This window comes from Fusarium subglutinans, assembly GCF_013396075.1.
Source record: "Fusarium subglutinans strain NRRL 66333 chromosome Unknown NRRL66333_c0000031, whole genome shotgun sequence".
Taxonomy (NCBI): Eukaryota; Fungi; Ascomycota; class Sordariomycetes; order Hypocreales; family Nectriaceae; genus Fusarium; species Fusarium subglutinans.
Window position 1 is genome coordinate 276,777 of NW_023502094.1, and position 20,867 is coordinate 297,643.

Consider the following 20,867-nt stretch of genomic DNA (forward strand, 5'->3'; position numbering starts at 1 on the left):
GGGGGGGGGGGGGTAGGGTTAGTGTGCTCTGTTAGTTGTTCCTGGATTAGTGTAGTGTCACGGCATGCTCGGGTGGTTCGCTCGTGTTCATGGGCTGGGAGCTTGTTTATTCCAAGAATAAACCAATCCTGAACCAATACAGTACAGCACTGCACTACATACTTTGCAGAGACTGGGGACGTGCCAGTTGGTAACCTTGGTACCTAAACTCAAATCAACACACCCCCCTCCATCCATCGGATCTGATGTACTCTCCTCCTCTCTCTCTCCCTTGTTTTTCTTCTTCCTTCTTTCTACCTTAGTCAATCATCTCTCGTTTTCTTGAGCTCTTGGTGTTTCTTTTCCTTTTCATATACATCGTTTGCAAAAGTACCAGTCACTCGTTACTATACACAACAACAGCAACCAACACCCAAGGTTCGCCAAGCTACGCCATTGGCTTTATCGGCTTTCATACTTTTTTTTCGTACCACGTTGTGCCTGTGGAACCTAAACGCATGCGTCTCACCCGTCCAGAGTCAAGATGAACGGGCATCATGGCTATGCAGAGGGGGAGCAGGAGAGGGAGTATAGAGAGATGGTAGAGATCGACGTGCAGCGTCAACATCAGCAGCAGCATGAGCAGAGGCAGTATCAGCAGCAGGAGTACTTCCAACAGCAAGACCTCCACTCTCCATACGGGCCCCCAGAGCAGCAATACGCACCGTATTCGCCCTATCAGTCTTCAACAGAGGACTTTCAGGGTCAGGGCCGTTCTGTCACTGAGCAGGGACGACCCGCCAGGCCTTCACCAGCGCACATTGACGATTACAGTCCAGCGCCTGAATGGCCTCCGCAGATTGTCAATAGCCCTGGGCAGTACTTCCACGACACACCGGGTGGTTCACGCTCTGCATCGCCGACACTGCGAAGCGGTAGAGAAACACCAGCTTCTCGTCTGCATCACCACCCGGGCAATTCGTCCGTCGACTGGAGACCATCCAGCCTAATGGTCAGCTCCCGCACCCTCGTCAACAAATCGTCCAACGTCACTGACTCCGTCAAACAGAACCAGAGCCACCTGAGTCTCGCTGCGCTTCTGCCCGGCGGAAGTTCGCCGCACAGCAGCAGCGTAAACACGCTTTATAACAAGGATTATATCGTTGACAGCAGCACTATTCAGCATGTCCATAAGCGCGACGACGCTGAGATTTGGGGAGGCTGGAAGCGATGGGTGTTTAGGCTTGTTCCGTTCCTCACGTTTGCCAATACTGGACTCTACATGGCGTATCTTGCGCTGAGAATTGCTTGTGTTATTTGGGCGCAGAATGCGGCGGATGAGACGTATGGTGGTGCGTGGATCTTCATCGGTGTTGAGATTGCAACGGCCATTCCCTCATTGATGCATAACACGTGGACAATGTGGTCGATGAAGAAGCGAAACCGCCCGAAGCTGAGACTGACGGGCAACGATGTGCCAACCGTCGATGCATTCATCACTTGCTGTGGTGAAGACGATGATCTGGTCATGGACACGGTGCGAGCGGCGTGTGATCTGGATTACCCCCAGGATCGGTTCAGAGTAATTCTGCTCGATGATGGAAAGTCTGCTGGTCTGCAGGAAGCATGCGCGAAGCTGTCTATGATATACCCGAACCTGTACTACATGGCTCGAGTCAAGATTCCTGGTCAGCCTCATCATTTCAAGGCGGGTAACCTGAACTATGGTCTCGACGAGGTACACAAGCTGCCTGGAGGTGCTGGTCAATTCATGGCAGCTCTGGATGCTGATATGGTAAGTCATTCTCGCACATTGATCAACGACATACTTACAATTACAGATTCCCGAGCGTGACTGGCTCCGTGCTATTCTTCCTCACATGCTCATCGACCCCAAGATGGCCCTCGCATGCCCTCCCCAGCTCTTCTACAACACCCCTCCCTCGGACCCCCTCGCCCAAAGTCTCGATTTCTTCGTCCACGTCATTGAGCCCATCAAGGACGCTCTAGGTGTCGCTTGGTGCACTGGGTCAGGCTACGTCGCTCGTCGTGAGGCTCTCGACGAGATTGGTAACTTCCCTCTTGGATCTCTGGCCGAGGATGTCGCTACATCGACTCTCATGCTCGGTAAGGGATGGAAGACGGCTTTCATCCACGAACCTCTGCAGTTTGGTACCGTTCCTGAAGACTATGGCGGCCATCTTAAGCAGCGAACGCGATGGGCTATTGGAACTGTCGATACTTCCTTCAAGCTGAACTTTTGTCTCTGGGGCGACAAGGTTCGCCAGATGACCACCGCTCAGCGATTCTCGGGTTTCTTGTACGCCTCGTTGAGCATGTACACCATTCTGCTCACTATTTCTCTCTTCGCCATTCCGATTATCCTGATCATGCAGAAGCCTCTTGTGGCATACGCTACCGATGAGCAGCTCCGATGGTTGGTCCGCGCGTGCTTCGCATCTGTCATCTCCAACCGTCTCTGCGAGTTTGCCCTCTTCATCCCCGCAGGTTATCACACCGGTCAGCGAGGTTCGCGATACCAGCTCTGGATGTCTCCTTACATCGCGCTCTGCCTCATCCGATCGTTCATTCTGCCAACATGGCTGGGCGGTCAAACTCAAGCCTTCAAGCCAACAGGTTCGCTCGGCTCAGCCCTTAACGAGCGCGACCCAAAGCTCCGAAAGAACATGTTCCGACGACTCTGGGGCATTCTCATCAACTACATGGCTCTTTTCCACTTCGCCTTTGTGTATCTGACCCTCGTCGCTGTGGTCCTCACATCGTTCCGATCATTCGTCACGACTCACACCGTTCGCGATACACTCACCGCCCTTCTCACCCACGCATTCTGGCCACCTCTTACTTTCCTCTTCATCTGCAGTTCGCTCTGGACACCGATCTCGTACGCAATTGACCCGCCGGCCATGCCCGACCGCGAGGACCTGCTGAACCGAGATCCCAAGACGCAGGTGGCGCATCCCACCACCCAGAGCAAGAAGATTGCCTTTGGCGGTCAGGCTGCGTGGTTCGAGTTGGAATACACGACTACTACTATTTATACTTGCCTGGTCTTTGTGTGCTCATTCATTTTCTAGAAATGAGATGGGGCATAATAACGAAATGAACTGTTACGAATACTGTATGAGGGGCTGATACATACGAGGGAGGGAGCCCATGCTTCGTGGATGAGATGAATAGGCGCAAAGACCAATTGGCAAGGGTACTCATTATTTGTTACTGGGCTGGATTTTTTTTACATGGTATAGTACATAGTGCACGCATCGCATCAAACATAAAGATAGAGATCAGCCCTTAAGCGGCATACGAATAATAGAATGGCATCAATTATCACATGAACCTCGGGGAGCGATAGCGAGTGAGAACGGGAAATGTAGAGCTAAAAATACCAAGCGTGATAAGGCCTGACGCCTAAAGCAAAGCGTTTAATGCATGCAAAAACGATGATGAATGCTGAGGTAAGAGAGTTTGAGCTGGGATCTCAGAATACCAATCAAAGGCCTCTTGGGTTCCAAGGTGCCTTTTGTAAAATTGCCGATATTGGGGTCACATATGACCTAGGTCGCGTTTCTTCTCGAGTCTCTCAATTGCCTTCAACTCAGCTTGGAAGCTTCACCTCCACGCATGAAAGCATTGAATCAGTGTCAACACGTGAAACCTTGACTCGAACAGGCTTGACTCAAGAAGAGGCGCTTAACCTTGGCCCCAGTCCACAAAAGCTCCCTTGGTCCGTCCCTACGCGACTCATCATCAATCAGCACCACAGAAAAAAGGAAAAAAAGAGAAGAAAAAAAACCTCTCAGTTCTAGGTATTTGGCGGAACAACTCTTGTTCCAGAAGTCTTCTCTGCGGCGCTCTAAATAACGTGACCATTCAGCCACTCACGAAAGGTCAGACCCTTATCTGCGAGTGCTCCACTCTCTTCAGGAACCCAAGACAAGCATGTGAGATTAGATCTTGTCGTCTCGAAATTGCCTCTTCTCTCTGCTCTGCTCTGCTCTGCTCTGCTCTGCCATTTTAGCCTTTCGTATCAGAAAGAGGCGATCTCCACGGCGCATTATTTTCTCTCTCTCACCGCAATTGAAGAGCTCTCAACAAAATTGTATGTAGCACTGTATGTATAGCAAGCAGCAAGGCTCCCTTGCAAGAAAGAACCCACTCGGTTAACCTCTGTGCTAAGCTCTCACAGCTTAAGGGTCCTTTTTCGTAGCTCCACATCGTGAACACGTCTCCCTCAACTCTCCATGATCTCCCGCACATCGTGGGGCCGTGATTGGCCTGCCACGAGTCCAAGTTCTGGACCCCTATTCATGGGTCCCTGAAGTTTTGGGCGGTCTCTCTAAATTCTCAGAAAGTTTTTTCTTCTTCGTATCCATGCTATTTCGGATTAGGTCAAGAGCCGTAATCCTGAGACGAGGTCTGGTCTGGCATGGTATAGTATCGGTACCTTAGCTAGGTAGGAATAAATAAGAAGAGCTTTGTTGGGGCGGGAACCTTTTTCTTCTCCCCGTCACCCCCCGCCTCTCATCTTTCTCTCCTCCTCTTTAAACTTTCTTCCTCTTCCTCTCGAGTGAATCTTGCTTGCTTGCTTGACAATTGCATCTTCTGCATACGTTAGTACAATGGCGACTCGACAGCGAACTGCCACCACTGTTGTGGTCGAGGACCTCCCCAAGGTAAGTCAAGTCGGTTAAGCAGCTCCCCTCAACGCACTCCTAACTCGTATCCTGCTCAGGTCACTCTTGAGGCCAAGTCTGAGCCTCAGTTCCCCGATATCAAGACCATCAAGGATGCCATCCCCGCGCACTGCTTCCAGCCTTCGCTCGTCACCTCATTCTACTACGTCTTCCGCGACTTTGCCATGGTCTCTGCCCTTGTCTGGGCTGCTCTCACCTACATCCCCAGCATCCCCGACCAGACCCTTCGCGTCGCAGCATGGATGGTCTACGGCTTCGTCCAGGGTCTCTTCTGCACCGGTGTCTGGATTCTCGGCCATGAGTGCGGCCACGGTGCTTTCTCTCTCCACGGAAAGGTCAACAATGTGACCGGCTGGTTCCTCCACTCGTTCCTCCTCGTCCCCTACTTCAGCTGGAAGTACTCTCACCACCGCCACCACCGCTTCACCGGCCACATGGATCTCGACATGGCTTTCGTCCCCAAGACTGAGCCCAAGCCTTCCAAGTCGCTCATGATTGCCGGCATTGACGTCGCTGAGCTTGTTGAGGATACCCCCGCTGCTCAGATGGTCAAGCTCATCTTCCACCAGCTTTTCGGATGGCAGGCGTATCTCTTCTTCAATGCTAGCTCCGGCAAGGGCAGCAAGCAGTGGGAGCCCAAGACTGGCCTTTCCAAGTGGTTCCGAGTCAGTCACTTTGAGCCTACCAGCGCTGTTTTCCGCCCCAACGAGGCCATCTTCATCCTCATCTCCGATATCGGTCTTGCTCTTATGGGAACTGCTCTGTACTTTGCTTCCAAGCAAGTTGGTGTTTCGACCATTCTTTACCTCTATCTCGTTCCCTACTTATGGGTTCACCACTGGCTCGGTAAGTTCAAGATCCATCGGATCGATCGACTTGTTGCTAATTGATTAGTTGCCATTACCTACCTACACCACCACCACACCGAGCTCCCCCACTACACCGCTGAGGGCTGGACCTACGTCAAGGGAGCTCTCGCCACTGTCGACCGTGAGTTTGGCTTCATCGGAAAGCACCTCTTCCACGGTATCATTGAGAAGCACGTTGTTCACCATCTCTTCCCGTAAGTCGCCTGTCTCGATGGCACAAATTCACATCTAACAGCTCGCAGTAAGATCCCCTTCTACAAGGCTGACGAGGCGACCGAGGCCATTAAGCCTGTCATCGGCGACCACTACTGCCACGACGACCGAAGCTTCCTGGGCCAGCTGTGGACCATCTTCGGCACGCTCAAGTACGTCGAGCACGACCCTGCCAGACCTGGCGCTATGCGATGGAACAAGGACTAGAGCTCCGGGTCTGGTACTCGGACTCGTACTGGTCTGAATATGATAGACAATTGTGATAGACATAAACGATAGATCAAGTTAGACACGACACGCGACATACGCGATTAGAAGGAAACTAGACAAGCTAGAGCACTTGGCTTTCGCGCTTGGGACGCAATAAAATGGAGTTTGTTTGTTAAACTGGAGATTGAAGGGAGATTTGTTGAGTGAGGCACAGTCTGAGTGAGATTGATCCATGATTCGATTCAATCCCCGCACTTGTCGCCTCCGGGGGCGTTTAAATTATCTTCCGCCAGACGCCAAGTCCGCGTTCGTTCCGCCACTGGAGTCTCTGAATGTGAGGTAGACAAAATCGTGACACACTGAGATAACAGAATAGGATAAATCAGATATCAACTAACTATTCTCTAGCGCAAACATGAAATTGGATTGGGTAGCATCATAGATATCCTCACATTTCGCCACGATAAGGGGTGATGTGATTTTCAGGAGATTGTCAAGGTTCAAGCCCATGTCAAGACACCCTAGAACCCCCGAGCGCCCCTGTTAATGCGGCGGAGTTTGGCGGGCTTTCCGCTGCGCCATATCCGACAATCTGATCTGGTAGAGAGGGAGAGAGTGAGTGGTGGGTGACACTGGAGGTTTCAATCACTTGAGATCTGTTCAATCAAGAATCGATATGGAGACTGCACAATCAAGTAGACGAAAAGGTGAGATTACGACAAGATATCAATCACATGGAAATACTCTAATGTCACTCTGTAGCGTGCGATTTTTGCTCGTCGCGGAAAATTAAATGCGACGGGCGCAAACCGGGCGCAAAGTGCTCTAATTGCAGCGTATATGCTGTGACTTGCCAGACGACAGTAACAAGTCGAAGAAAGGCGCCTCGGAATGGCGGAATCACCCCGGCGCCCTCAAGCCAATCTGAGGCCCAGTATGTACCTGCTTAAGTGCCATTTTGTTGTTGCTGTTACTGATGGCAAAGACCCGATCGTGTGGCTGCTCTTGAAGAGCGCTTGGCTAACATTGAGGCTCTCTTGACGGCGCTTGGAGGGCGAGTACAGCAAACACAGCCAGGACTCGACATTTCTCTCAGCGATATTGATGTCTCTGGGCCTTCCAGTGGTTGGGGCATTTCGCCAATTCAGACACCGCTTGACGTAGCCCACCGCCAACCCACAGCCATCTCAAATGCGGGCTCTCAATTGACCAAGGCTGCCATCTCAGATCAGCTCCAGCTCGCTCCTCTATCGGACGTCCTCCCGCTCGTAGACAATTATTTCCGCAATTACAACAGCATAATTCCACTGTTCGAAGAGAATTCATTCATGCGCATGCTTCTCGATTGGTACTCCTCATCCACAAAGCGCTCCACGGTCGCATGGGCTGCTATAAATGTCGTCCTGGCCATCAATTATCGCGTCCTTGAGGGAAAGACAATGGACGACCCTACATTTTCCCAAAGTATCCGTAATGTGCGCTCTGTAATGTCGGAGTTGATGATGCAGGGCCAAGATTTGATGGGACTGCAAGTGCTACTGGGCATGGTGATCCTGTTTCAAGGGTCTTCAGAGTTCCAACTCGCTATTGTTTTAATTGGGAGTGTCATTCGGCTTGCACAAAGTCTACGGTTGAACTCGAAGAAGGCATTGGCAGGACTCCCGAAATCGGAACAGGCACATAGGACTCGTCTGTTCTGGCTCACATACATCTATGACAGGGCATGTTGAACTCACCAACTATACCCATGATGCTAACGACGGACAGGAAATGGCTCAAAGGTCCAAATGCCCTTATCACCAGCTAGACTGTGAAACAGACATGGACCTACCAGAATTGAATCCTGAAGAAAATCTTGGCATCATCACCTCATCAACCGACACAATTCGTTTCAACTGCCTCCGTTCATGCGCCAAGTTTGCATTCATCCAAGGAAAAGCCTATGATCTTCTCTACAGCCAAAAGTCGCATACCCTCACACCAGAAGGGAAAGCCAGATCAATTGCTCTGATAGAGGAATTGCTTAAAGACTGGGTGGACGAGATACCCCCAGAGCTTCGTACCAGAGAAGGTATTGACAAGAGGTTATCGGTATCCCTATTAGCGAGAGATATGATGACGAACCTATGGTCTCGTCATATTGAGACCCGGATCAAAATTCACTCGATATTTACCTTTGAAGATACATGGATCAATAGAGTGCGGCGGTATCTCTCACCCGCGGTGATAGATATCAGCGACGACGTTGATGGGGAGGTTAAAAGAGCAGACCTTACACCTCTACCAGCAGGATGGGACGAATGCGTCGGTAATGCTCGAGTTTGTCTGGAATTAATCAGTTCGTCAAAACTGACAGAGTATATTCTATGGTAAGTCCCCAACCCATTCATACTGATAGCACTGACTGACGTGACAGGCTTCATACATGCACCGCACTCCCATGCTTGATCCTCATCATAGTCAACATGATTGAGTTTCCAGACCATGATCTTGTGGTCCAGGATCGAAATCTTCTGGATAGTTGTTTTGGAGTTTTTGATGGTGTGATGAAATATCTGCCGAAAGAGCCATTTGACACAATACTATCTATCTCTCATCAGTTGGATCGAAGGGCTAAGGGGCAAGTATACCGCACTACGTTGGCGAAGGGGGTTATGTCCTATGAAGGTGACTTTCAGATGACTCCTTCGACCGCGTGGGCGCTTTTGGACGATATCGAGTTTCAGTGACGAATGAATTGGCCACCATACTTTTTCGATCTATGGGGTAGTTCAGTCCATTTTCATCATAATATCTTCAATCCTGGCTTGTATCATAGACAGCGTATTGGGCAAGCAATTTTATGTAAGAGAGATGAGTATATATTCTAATACCGACGGTTATGATCCAGTTCTTACTGCGCCCACTGTTCCAATGATAGCCCTCTCGTTCGCCTTGGTCAACTCTACACCAAAATACTTCCTCAGAGCATCCAACCTCTCATCTTCCGTCTTGAAAGTCTTTTCCCACTTAGTCTCCCCACCCTTCCTATACTTGAATAAAGCCCCATCGATGATAAAGGCACCATCAATGGCACCACCCACATTTCTCAAGTCCCTAGCGGTCCCGTCTGAATAATCCTCATTCTCAGAAGTGAACTGCACACTGACAACCTTGAAAGTGAAGAAACTTGAAGGACTTTTGGAAGGAGACATGTTGAAGACTCGAATATCTTCTGGCAGAACCTCATAGTCCATGAAACACCATTGAGGAACCCACTCGCCTCCGTCACGGGATCGATATTCGTATATCCAGAGCTTTTGATTGCTGAGATTTTGTGCGATTGTATCATGCCGCAATCGCATTTGAAAACCACTTGATCCTGTATGAACACGTTCATGCTCAACTTCCAACGGTTCAGTCGGATTCCGCCCCCCAAAGCCAACATCAACGGCATAAGTCTTGTCATCGATAATCACCAAGCTGAGACAATGCGAACTACCGCCAAATCTCCCAGCATCAGGGTTAAAGACCCTTGATCCAACCATGTAGGTATGATATCCCAGCGAGAGGAGAACTGTGTTAAAAAAAGTGTTGTTCTCCATGCAGTAACCGCCTCGCCTCTCATTCACGATCTTATCGTAAAGATGATCGGCGTTGACGTCGACGGTACGATGCCATGAGTAGTGAAGAGTAAGGTTCTCAAAGGGAACTGTGAGAATTTGCTGTTTTGTCAAAGTGTTGAGGTAGAAACGTTGATCTTCAGATGAGAGGCTGCTGATGTCGTACTGACGATCCGATGCCGGGAAGGCAATACGATCGTAGTACTTCTCGAGCTGAGACTTGCTATATCGAATTCGATCCGCCATGTTGGATTTGCCCTGAAGTTGTTCCGAAAATCATAGTGTTTGGGACTATATATCTTGTTTGATGTCGGTTATGGGATTTGTCATCCGTCATCGGGCGGCTATGGGCGTCGGCTCTTGGAGACTCACAATGTGGATCGTACTTACCAATGAGGTCATTGGTCAAATGATGTGACGCTATTGAAGCTGAACCATGACATCGTGGCCCAGCCATGACCCCGGAGAATGCTCATATAAAAGTTCTGCAGTGCTTAACAGTAGGTAAGCAGGCAGTATACCACTTATAAGCTTAATATTGAGGTGGCTTTTAATGAAACGCCACTGGCTTACTAACCCAACGGTTCCCACCGTTTTCGAAGCTAGAATGACTGACTGGGCCAGTCTATGGAGAATTAGTGACATAAATTCGGAGGATTGATTGAAATCAGTACTGATTATCACTCCCGCCGACTAACAAACACGTAGAGTGAGCTATCCCGGAGCGCGAATGCCGGGGAGTTCCGCGGAACTCCGAGCTACCCGGAACTCCAGCCAACTCCGCCAAGCGAAAGGATTCACTGATGAATTAGCAAGTCAAGCCAGAAAAGCCATAGATTTATATCGATATAAATAGTACAAGAGTCACCCTGAAATCATCATAATTGTCTGTTTCCAAGTTCATCAGCACAGTTGACGTGATAGCATATGATCTTCCCAAGCCATCACAATAGCTCACCTACACCATCAACATGACTGGAACGATCATCGTAACCGGAGCTAATGGCTCTCTCGCCCTCGCATACATATCACACCTCATAAAAACCCACCCATCGTATACTATCCTTGCAACAGTCCGCAATGCATCTCCGTCCGATCCTAACACCGCTCAACTCTCCTCCATCCTCTCTTCTCACCCCAAATCCTCCATCGAAGCTCTCGATCTCTCTCTTCTCTCAAATGTACGGAGCTTCTCCGAAAACACAGCGAGCAGAGTAGCTTCTGGTGAAATACCACCCATAAAAGCTATCATCTGCAACGCCTTCACTATGTCTGTAACAGAGCAGGTTTATACTCCCGATGGCTTTGAGAGGACGTTTCAGGTTAACCATTTATCTCATTTTGTTCTGGTGCTAAAGCTGATTGGGAGTATGGCGAGTGATGGGAGGATCGTGATGCTTGGTTCGGATACGCACTATACAACTCGAACGCATCCGCTTTTTAAGCAACGACCTGGTATCCCGGAGGATATTGAGCTGTTAGTGAAGCCGTTGCCGGATAAGAAGGGAAAAGAGTACGATGGCGGATTCCATCGGTATGGAAATTCGAAGTTGGCGAATATCATGTTCATGCACGACCTCAACGCCAAGCTTGAAAAGGTAAGCTCATGTAACTGTCTCAATATCAGCAAGCTGACATATTAGAATCCCAAGCTCTCTGGTATCACAGCTATAGCAATGGACCCAGGCGGCATGGTCGACTCCCGTGCGCACAAGATCCAGACACCTTTCATGAGGTTCGCTTTTAGTCTTGTGCTTATATCACTCCCTATTCTTCGACATTTCACCGATACCATGCGGCCAGCAGCGCAATCAGGTCGAGAGCTGGTAGAGTTGAGCGTTGGGGAGAAATACAAGGGCACAAAGGGGTATTTCATGGGGGCAAGACGGGAGGAAGAGGATATTGCGTGCAAGGATGCCCATACGAGGGAACTGTTGTGGAATGCTTGCTGGAAGTGGGCTGGGATGAAGGAGGAAGACACTGTTTTATTGTGATCAAGGTTTGGGACTTGCATGGTCGAGGGATAATATAAGGTATCGAGACGGAGGTGTCTTTTTGCCATAGTGCTGCAAGACCAGAAGGAAGATATGATCAATGGCAAATCAATTTCGTGGAAGAAGGAACGCAGAGGAAGAAGCCGATGGATGCAAACAAGAGCTACACTGAAGATTGAAGGCAGTGAATGCCGTCAGAAGTATGATCATAAGATATCGAGTCTCAATTTCTATATTCAAGTCTACAGGACCCATGTACACCTAATCACCAAACAAACCGAAACAGAAAACGCCCTCTGAAAGCCATGCATGAACGCCTTAGCGCTTTAGTACAACTGCAATCTGTTAGCATCACCCTCTTAAGCAACGCCTCAGGTCAACTTACCCAGTTGAGCAGCCACATCACTCCAAGGATGCCTGCAACGCGCATGTGAAGGCCAGTCGTAACAGACTTGGCAAAGTCCTTTGCGCGGTCCAAGTGGACGTTGTTGAGCATGGGCATATTCTCCCATACAGGCTCGACGATCTTCAGCTCACCCCCCTCTTCGTCATCTTCCACAATCTCTGGAATACCTTGCTTTGGCTTGGCCTCACCCAGAATGAGCTTGACGATCCTGCCGGATGCTTCAGCAACCAGGTGGCTGACCCAGAAGAAGATGGGGACGATGACTGCGAGATCTCGCCAGCGGTCATTGAGGAGACTGGCATCGCCCTTGAAGATGTCCAAGAGAAGGACGCCCTTTGTGTCGGCGGCCAGGAAGATGTGGAACTGCAGGATGAATGTCTCGAGAGAGCATCGACCGAGCCACGCTGCTGCAGTAGAGTAGTAGTTTCTCATGGTAACAGTAGCGTTTCGAAGAGCGATGAAGGCAAGAATAGGTACCGCCGCAATGACCGGGTGCATCATGATGTAGACCTTTCTGTCACCAGTGTATGTGCAGAGGTAGGCATAGCCAAGGATAGACAGGGCGGAGGGAATGATGGCAGCTTTGAAGTTGGTGTACCAAGCAGAATCACGCTCGAGTCGCTGTTGCGCAACACCAGCAAGCATGCCGACAAACACAATGGCTCCATCAAGGGTGACTCTGAACATCCACTCGTCGAGATTCCACTTGATGCGGAAGACGACATTGATGATTGCGAACGCCCATTGGGTGAGTGGGGTGAAGTTGAGAATGACTGTAACGAGGATGAAAGAGGCGAAGATCTTGCTCGTGACGATCTTGACACTATCGTTGAAGCCAGAGCAGATAGCCATGGTGGCATAGACGACCATGAACCAGAAGCTGACAAGAGGCGCAAAGTAGTAAAACATGTAGTCCGTTCCCATGACATAAGGAAGGGCACAGCTCAGCATGTTCAAGCGCAGCATGACACTTGCAATGCGACGGAATGAAAAGTCCTTCTTGGAAAGGAAGTAGATGGTATGTCCGTATCCTGTCTGGAACAGGTAGGCGGCGACAAGCAACCGGATAAAGATGTAGATGGGAAGATTCTTGATTGCACCAGTCCAATGGTAAACGAGAATGGCAGCCTGCATCCAGCCCTTCCACTCTTCAGTCTGATCTCGGGAGAGAACGCCAGCATCCTCATCAATTGTCACGGTGGCAGTGGTAGGAGCGGCGGCAGCCTCGGCAACTGGAAGACGAGGCGCACGGAACTTTGTCTTGCGGATGGTGAGGCCGGCAATGATGAGGCAGATTGAAATGAGGAGGTAGAACGCGTTTGGAATAAACTCCTTCATGCCTTTGGAGAACAGATGGGTACGGTCGGCAGCGAAACAGTAGAGAAGAGAGACAGCAAACATGCCAACCTTCAAATCGAGCCACTTGATCTCGATGGACGAGACGAGAGTGACGCCCTCGTAGCAGATGCACGCAATGACGTAGAGAGTAGTGAGACCAAGAATGGCAATCTGAACCCATGATTGCGAGGGGTAATCTGTGCAGCAGGTTCGAGTGTAGGGATATCCGTTCATTCGATCAAGCTTGGCGTTGCATCGGGCATTGAGCAGGATGTTGGCTTTGATCTCGGCGACGGTGTCAATGACGTGGAAGCCAGTCTGAGTCCTGTCAACAATAGCCTCAGGCTGATTGAGTGAGAGTTGAGGGAAAGCTCGGAGCAGACGGAGGTTGTGCTCCTCTTCCTGGCTGTAGATGACTTTGTCAATGTTTTCGACCTCGCCCTTGTGAATACCCTTAGGTCCAGTGCGGGACTTGGGGAGTTCATTGTAGTATGGAGGCGCGACGGGGGCGAGGAAGACCTCATTGCCAATGCCTTCAACGGGGTCCATTGGCCCTGTACCCCATTTGGTGAGGTCTCCCAAATGGAGGATGTCGGTGATGTTGTCGAGAGCCACGGCGAATCGCTTGTCAGACTCGTTGCCGAAGAAGTTACCGGCGTACCAAGCACCAGCGCCCAGCATGATGAGGCCAGGATCGGAGCCGTGATGCACTTCCTTTCGGTTCGCTTTCACTTCAGCGGACTCCTTGACGTGGCGTTGCTTGTGCTTGTCCTCGCTGATTCGCTCGAGCTGTTCTCGGAGAGGGTGGCCTGGCTCGGTATGGTAAAACGGGTTCCAGATGTGCAGCATTCGGACGCCATTGAAGGTTGTGTTGTAGCTTCGGTGAGGTTTGGCTTTCTTGCGACCTTCCATGGCCTTCTTACGATCCAACTAATCACCAGTCAGTAGCAGAACAATGCGCGGGTGCGGATATCATTTACCAATCGCGCAGTGCCCCAGTATATCTGTCGTGTCGTCGAGTCGCCCGAGAAGACCAAATGGCGATCACCCATGCAGTCCTTTATGTCCTGCGCTGTGTAATGATGCAGCATACATCCGTCAGGCTGCCAATTTGTGAAGGGCTTCCTCGCGCCCGTCTCGTCCGGAGCATGGATCCAGCTTCCATTTCGTTCACTCTCGCCCAGCAGCGCTCTACATCGATACGGATCATCCGAAGAATAGACATTGTGAAACGTCAACGAGCCCAGCAAGACCAGACAAAAGACGATGGGGAGAAATCTGGCGGCAAAGGCCATGGGCCGTGATGATTCCGACATGATGTGAGAGAATGTGGTTATGCGTCGGGTGAAGGCTAGAAGCCTGCGAAGTGACGAGATGAGAAGATAAAGAGCTCTCTTGGCCGCAGACAAGTATGAAGAGACATTCTGGTGGCGTAGAAAGGGTTGCGTCCCTTGCTTTACCCCCTGAGACCGTTGGGGCATGATGGTATGAATGGAGGACGCTTGGAATGAACTAACGGCATGCCTAGATTGAGTGTGTGTCCAAAAGCAGTTGGGTTGGGCTGGGAGGGCTGAGGAACAAGGAGAGACAAGAGCTAAAAAGCCACGGGGGGAGAAAAAAAGAGGGAAACAAGGTGAATCAGAAGGGGATCGGCTAAGGAGAAGGAATGAATGAATCGTAGTAAACAAAAAAAAAAAAGAAAAGAAAAGAAAGAGAGACAGAGACAGCGTAAAACAGCCGACGATGATAGTGTACAAAGATGCAGTGTCACCTGTCACAACGGATTGGCCACGCACACAAAAGGCAAGAAGACATTGCTTTATTACACAGCACTTACGTATCGACCCCTAGAAAAGAAAAGAAAAGAACCACTCAACGGAACCTAGCAAGACTCCCTCCCACTTCCCATGCCCATGTCCACGTCCAGGTCCCCTCATCTCTAAACTAACTAAAGCTCATGTCAAGCTCAGTAGTCAATCGTTAGTCTCCCTCCGCTACAGCACGGACATCCAATAGCCAGCGCCACGCAATAAAGCCCCCCTGACTAAAGCAGCAAGGGAGCCCCTTCAGCTCTGCGTTCCAGCACCAAAAGCCCCTGCATTCCGCCAAAACAAACAAGCTTTTTCCATTCCCGTGCCAATTTTTTCTTTAGTGACAGTCAAGCTTAGATTAGGTTGGAAAACTTAATCGCGTGCGTGGCCTGTTTTCCCCACTGATGAATCAAAAGGAGTAATTATGCATACCTACATACTTCGGGATAATATTAACCTTATAAATTAAATAAAAACTCAATTAATTTGCTTTCCCTGGGGATCTTTATTGCCGGTTTGTTTGCCGCGTGTCAACCCTTGGATTGTCATGTCAGTTCATGAAAAAAGCGCCACTGAGAGTAGCGCCACTTTTACACATTCAGTGAATGCTTGTCTGCCCTGATCTTCGAGGACAGATATGCACAGTAGGGGGATACATAGCTTTTGTACAGTATCTACGTGTTCCCCGTCTCGTTTCTTTTTGGGTGACGAATCTGATACAACTGTCGCACCGATCGATCTGTCATTTCTGTTTGTTTGTTGTTTTTGGGTTACAGAGCGTTACACGTTTCTGTCATGATTCAACTGCCGGAGGATTAAAGCTTGACATTCAACGAGGATGTGATTTGGTGGTTTTAGCGGTGCTTAAAATTGGTAGGGTGACACTGAAGGGGCCCTGGAGGGAAATCGTTTCAGGGCTTGATTGATTAACCGACCGGACCGGGGACAGAGCCGGTACAGCTGGGGCCCCGCACCGCATCGGCGTGAGCTTCCGATTTGATCGGCGATAAATAGCATCAATACCAGTACTTGATCATGAAGTAATATCAGCAATCGACATAATAAGCAAGTAATAATCTGCTCAAAATGTCATTCTGGATCGAGACAGAAGACTGGCATACTGCCGGCGAACCCTTCCGTATCGTCCAATCCCTCCCGGCAGGATATCTTCCCGAGGGCGAGACTGTCGCTCAACGCCGCCTTGCCGTCATTAGCACCTCAAATCACCCTCTTGATCAACTTCGACAATCTCTATGTCACGAACCCCGCGGTCATGCTGATATGTATGGAGGTTTTATAACGCCGCCGAATGATCCCGGTGCTCACTTCGGCGTCTTGTTCTGGCACAAAGATGGCTTCTCAACAGCGTGCGGACATGGGACCATAGCTTTGGGGTATTGGGCTGTCACAAAGGGTCTTGTTAAAGCGCCCGAAAAGGGGACTGTTGATGTCGTTATTGATGTACCTTCCGGGAGGGTTACCGCGAAGATTGCCGTGAAGGATGGAAAGCCGGTTCATGGCGACTTTATCAACGTCAAGAGTTACCAGATTGCCAAGGACTTATCTGTCAATTTGCCATCACGAGGTATCGATGTCAAGGTCAATCTCTCATTCGGAGGAGCTGTCTACGCTACTATAGACGCTGCTCAGCTAGGCCTCAAGGTTGAACCAAGCCAGTACATCAGCTTCATCAACCTTGGACGCGAGATCAAAGCTTCTCTGGGCACTAGAGCACATTACGAAACATATGATCTATACGGTGTCATATTCTTCAACGATGAAGGTACTGGACCAGCTGGAGAGATACTCCAGCGCAACGTCACTGTCTTTGCAGATGGCCAGATCGATCGCTCACCCTGTGGCTCAGGCACAGCTTCAAGAGTAGCAGTGCTTTTGGCCGAAGGAAAATTGGGAGCTGGAAAGTCAAAGCTTTTGCATCGATCTATTATTGATACGGTATTTGAAGCAGATATTATTTCTGAGGAGGAGAGTCCTGTCGAGTTTCCGGCTTGTATTCCGAGAGTGAGAGGAACGGCTAACTTGGTCGGGAGGATGAACTTCTTTATCGATCCAGAGGACAGAGTATTCCCAGGGTTTCTTCTGAGGTAAAGAAGCTTTAACGAATCAAATAACAAGTCCCCAGAAGTGGCATGTTCCATCATTATTCATTAGTATATATAGCACGCTACTATAACCCGTGCCATGCTTTCGTACAATCTTTTCACAGCCCATCTATGCCAGGTTAAGATTTTGTGTATACGGACTGACAAATGTGTTCCAATCATTCGAATCTCCGGTAACCAAAACCGGTGAATCCTTTTGGGTATGTAAATCTCTCATGCGCCAGACTTTTAGAATCACCGCTTTTGTTCTCTCGACATTGGCTAAAGTCAACCCTACCATCGCATCAAGAGTCTCCAATACAAGCTGTCTTCCGGATAAGAAGGTGCCTTGATCACCGTGAGCGAAGATCTTGTCGTCATTCAAGGGATCCAGTTCCACGGCTGCGACGAACAGAGGGAACAAAAGTCCTGCGGCGCTGCCTTGTTGAATAAGGTCGCGAATGCTGTGCAGGACCTTGATGACAAGTTGTGAGACCTGGGGCGTAGAGGGATCTGCATCTCGAAGCAGACAGTGAAAGTATATCTGCACCGAAGTCTTCTTCAGATCGACACATCGTCTGACATTCTCATCCATCGCCTCAACAACGGTGATATTGGAGCTGACCATAGCCAACTCCCTATCAAGCTCCTCGACTTGGAGCTCATAGTCCTCTTGAGACATATCTCGGTTTCTTGTCCTGGCTAGTTCAGTGATCTTGAAAATCACAGATGCCATGGCCGGACTGCAACCCATCCACGCATCAATATCCTCTGTATGATCTGGTCTTTGCCAATATTCCAGGCCAAAGATAGGTGAATTTCCACAAGCTGTTCTGCTGATAACATCTTGAAAAGCAAAGTATCGCTCTGAGAACGCAGCAAGACTTCCGAATGCTGAGTTCTTACTCGACGGAAGTGCAAGTTGCCGACGTTTCCGCATAAAGTCCTGACTTGCCCGTAGATGAAATACCCATCGATAGTCGCCGTTGTCAAGGATTTCATAAAGGCAGAGAAACATCATTGTAGCAGGGACTTGAGGATCCAATATGACGTCTGCGGTGACATCTGGAGATCGAATTCTCTGTAGAAGACCGGTAAGGGCTTTGCCTTTCATCTTCATTGCTGTACGTGTCCATGATGGATCAGTGATGCTTCGATGTCGAGCCGAGAATGCAAGGACAGATTGAATGAGAAGATCCTGCCCAGCATGGGTGAATAGAGGAGCGACCATGCTTGCGAAAGGTGACGAGAGCTGTGAAGAAGGCGTTGTGAGAGGACATAATCGCAGAAGATAGTATTCGAAAAGACTCGTTTCAAAGGTGCTCAATGTAGGGAATGATGATATTGAGGGTATGAGTCTTGGTGGTGATCGTGACCTCCGAATAAGTGCTGAAGACGGTTCAGTCTCATCCCTCAACTCCATAGCCTCCCTAACAAGACTCTCTTCGTAGTTTGGATCATGAACAAAGTCACTATAATAAGTATTGATAAAATGTCTCGGCCCAATAGCCCCAAACCCCCAAGCCTTTGGCGAATGAACCTGCGGCGGTCGTCTCTGCCTCGCCCCATCCTTACACCAAACACCCTCCCGCCCAAACGAGAGCCCCTTTGCAGTAAACTCAGCCTCCCATTTCAACTGCAGCGTCGTATTACACGACAATCCGCGGGAGACGCAGTTCCGACATGCAGGTTTAGCTTCGTCGCATTTTACTTTGCGGGTCCGGCACGTTTGACATCCTGACCTTGTTCGTCTCTGGACGGGGCCGGTTTTGCCGGGGGGACGGCGGCGCGGCATTGGGGGGAGATGGGACACGGAGCAAAAGTGCCGGGAGATGGAGGAGGATTCTTTTGCTTATGAGAGTGAGTGGTTGATCGTCTAATGGTGAGAGTGGAAAAGCGGGGGGAGTTTTGGAGGAGGAGACGGTGCTTGATGGGGCTATCACCTGATGATAGCGAATGGGCGATTAAACCGGTTTAGATCCGGGGATAGGCCAATCAGATGTACAGTGTGAATCTGTGATTCGGCTGGACCTTCGACGACATATCTCGGTTGGACCTTCAATGGAGGCGATAGCATTAGACAATTCCTATATGTTTCAAGGCCCCGAGCTGATTATTCCCATTCTTTATCCATCGTATCTAGCATTGTGTTCCTACATTCACTATCATGGCCTCAACTCTCACCAAACAGTGCCAGATTCTCATCGTCGGTGGCGGAACTTGGGGATGCTCAACAGCCCTCCATCTCGCCCGTCGAGGCTACACCAATGTCACAGTTCTCGATGTCAATCATATCCCATCACCCATCTCAGCTGGTCATGATGTAAACAAGCTTGCAGGTGGACTTGGTGAGATACTCTATACATAGAACTCAAATACTTGACTAACAAAGCAGGCACGGCTGATAGCAAAGGCGACGACGAGGACTCAATCTGGAAAGCTCTCACGTATGCTGCGGCCCAAGGATGGCTCCATGATCCTGTCTTCCAACCATTCTGCCACAATACGGGATCTGTGATGGCTGGCTCAACACCAGAGTCTATCAAGCAACTCGTAGAAGATGAGATCGGTGACGACATCGACCAGTACATGCCTCTCAACACGGCAGAGGATTTCAGAAAGACTATGCCAGATGGGATTCTGACAGGCGACTTTCCAGGCTGGAAGGGGTTTTACAAGCCCACGGGTTCAGGTTGGGTTCATGCTCGAAAGGCTATGAAAGCTGCTTTCGAAGAGAGCAAAAGGCTTGGTGTCAAGTTCATCACTGGTTCTCCCGAAGGAAAAGTTGAGAGTCTGATCCTTGAAGACGGTGATGTTCGAGGTGCAAAAACAGCAGATGGAAAGGAACACAGAGCGGACCGAACGATTTTGTCAGCAGGTGCTTCAGCAGAGTTCTTCCTCGATTTTGAGAACCAGATCCGACCTACAGCGTGGACTCTGGGCCATATCCAGATGACACCAGAGGAAATCAAGCTGTACAAGAACCTGCCACCTCTTTTCAACATCAACCAAGGCTTCTTCATGGAACCTGATGAGGATCTTCATCAACTCAAGATGTGTGATGAACATCCCGGATACTGCAACTGGGTTGAAAAGCCAGGTTCTAAATACCCCCAGTCCATCCCCTTCGCAAAGCACCAAGTGCCAATCGAGGCTGAGCGACGCATGAATAAGTTTCTGAAAGACATCATGCCTCAACTTGCAGATCGTCCCCTCGTTCATGCTAGAATCTGCTGGTGCGCTGATACGCAGGATAGAATGTTTCTGATCACCTATCACCCTCGACATCCCTCACTTGTCATTGCTTCAGGTGATTGCGGTACAGGATACAAGCATATAACATCGATTGGAAAGTTTATCTCTGACTGTATGGAGGGTACCCTCGAAGAAAGATTTGCCAAGTTCTGGAGATGGCGACCGGAGAAGTTTACTGAGTTCTGGGGTAAGGATCCCTTGGATCGGTTTGGAGCTGACGACAAGATCATGGATTTGCCCAAGAGTGATGTGGAAGGGTGGACAAATATCAACAATGATAACTGAGTGTTTTGATTAGAAGGGAAGCTAAGAATAAAAAACCAATGTATCAAAATTCGCCCACCATGTATCTACGTCAAGACATTGACAGCAT

At 49.6% G+C, this 20,867-nt stretch overlaps 9 protein-coding genes across 9 annotated transcripts; 6 read left to right on the forward strand and 3 right to left on the reverse strand.

Annotated features, from left to right (window-relative positions):
• Window positions 1-523: 523 nt before the first annotated feature.
• On the forward strand, window positions 524-3,074 carry FSUBG_3703 (cellulose synthase catalytic subunit; the record flags this gene model as incomplete). Its single annotated transcript, XM_036681613.1, has 2 exons — window positions 524-1,774; window positions 1,821-3,074. The coding sequence occupies 2 exons, from the start codon at window positions 524-526 to the stop codon at window positions 3,072-3,074; spliced, it is 2,505 nt and encodes an 834-aa protein (XP_036540818.1).
• Window positions 3,075-4,619: 1,545 nt separating this feature from the next.
• On the forward strand, window positions 4,620-5,983 carry FSUBG_3704 (omega-6 fatty acid desaturase (delta-12 desaturase); the record flags this gene model as incomplete). Its single annotated transcript, XM_036681614.1, has 4 exons — window positions 4,620-4,673; window positions 4,733-5,540; window positions 5,589-5,757; window positions 5,806-5,983. The coding sequence occupies 4 exons, from the start codon at window positions 4,620-4,622 to the stop codon at window positions 5,981-5,983; spliced, it is 1,209 nt and encodes a 402-aa protein (XP_036540819.1).
• Window positions 5,984-6,662: 679 nt separating this feature from the next.
• FSUBG_3705 (transcriptional activator Mut3p) lies at window positions 6,663-8,715 on the forward strand (the record flags this gene model as incomplete). Its single annotated transcript, XM_036681615.1, has 5 exons — window positions 6,663-6,693; window positions 6,749-6,920; window positions 6,972-7,675; window positions 7,806-8,355; window positions 8,403-8,715. 5 exons carry the CDS (start codon window positions 6,663-6,665, stop codon window positions 8,713-8,715), a joined length of 1,770 nt encoding a protein of 589 aa, XP_036540820.1.
• Window positions 8,716-8,865: 150 nt separating this feature from the next.
• Window positions 8,866-9,834, reverse strand: FSUBG_3706 (arylamine n-acetyltransferase 2; the record flags this gene model as incomplete). The annotated part of the gene is made up of 1 exon (XM_036681616.1): window positions 8,866-9,834. One exon carries the CDS (start codon window positions 9,832-9,834, stop codon window positions 8,866-8,868), a length of 969 nt encoding a protein of 322 aa, XP_036540821.1.
• A 725-nt stretch (window positions 9,835-10,559) lies between these two features.
• FSUBG_3707 (dehydrogenase reductase) lies at window positions 10,560-11,582 on the forward strand (the record flags this gene model as incomplete). Its single annotated transcript, XM_036681617.1, has 2 exons — window positions 10,560-11,186; window positions 11,232-11,582. 2 exons carry the CDS (start codon window positions 10,560-10,562, stop codon window positions 11,580-11,582), a joined length of 978 nt encoding a protein of 325 aa, XP_036540822.1.
• A 326-nt stretch (window positions 11,583-11,908) lies between these two features.
• On the reverse strand, window positions 11,909-14,642 carry FSUBG_3708 (o-acetyltransferase CAS1; the record flags this gene model as incomplete). The annotated part of the gene is made up of 3 exons (XM_036681618.1): window positions 11,909-11,917; window positions 11,968-14,256; window positions 14,307-14,642. The coding sequence occupies 3 exons, from the start codon at window positions 14,640-14,642 to the stop codon at window positions 11,909-11,911; spliced, it is 2,634 nt and encodes an 877-aa protein (XP_036540823.1).
• Window positions 14,643-16,223: 1,581 nt separating this feature from the next.
• FSUBG_3709 (proline racemase) lies at window positions 16,224-17,246 on the forward strand (the record flags this gene model as incomplete). The annotated part of the gene is made up of 1 exon (XM_036681619.1): window positions 16,224-17,246. One exon carries the CDS (start codon window positions 16,224-16,226, stop codon window positions 17,244-17,246), a length of 1,023 nt encoding a protein of 340 aa, XP_036540824.1.
• A 123-nt stretch (window positions 17,247-17,369) lies between these two features.
• Window positions 17,370-18,470, reverse strand: FSUBG_3710 (uncharacterized protein; the record flags this gene model as incomplete). Its single annotated transcript, XM_036681621.1, has 1 exon — window positions 17,370-18,470. One exon carries the CDS (start codon window positions 18,468-18,470, stop codon window positions 17,370-17,372), a length of 1,101 nt encoding a protein of 366 aa, XP_036540825.1.
• A 936-nt stretch (window positions 18,471-19,406) lies between these two features.
• FSUBG_3711 (proline dehydrogenase) lies at window positions 19,407-20,779 on the forward strand (the record flags this gene model as incomplete). Its single annotated transcript, XM_036681622.1, has 2 exons — window positions 19,407-19,587; window positions 19,635-20,779. The coding sequence occupies 2 exons, from the start codon at window positions 19,407-19,409 to the stop codon at window positions 20,777-20,779; spliced, it is 1,326 nt and encodes a 441-aa protein (XP_036540826.1).
• Between the last annotated feature and the right edge of the window lie 88 nt (window positions 20,780-20,867).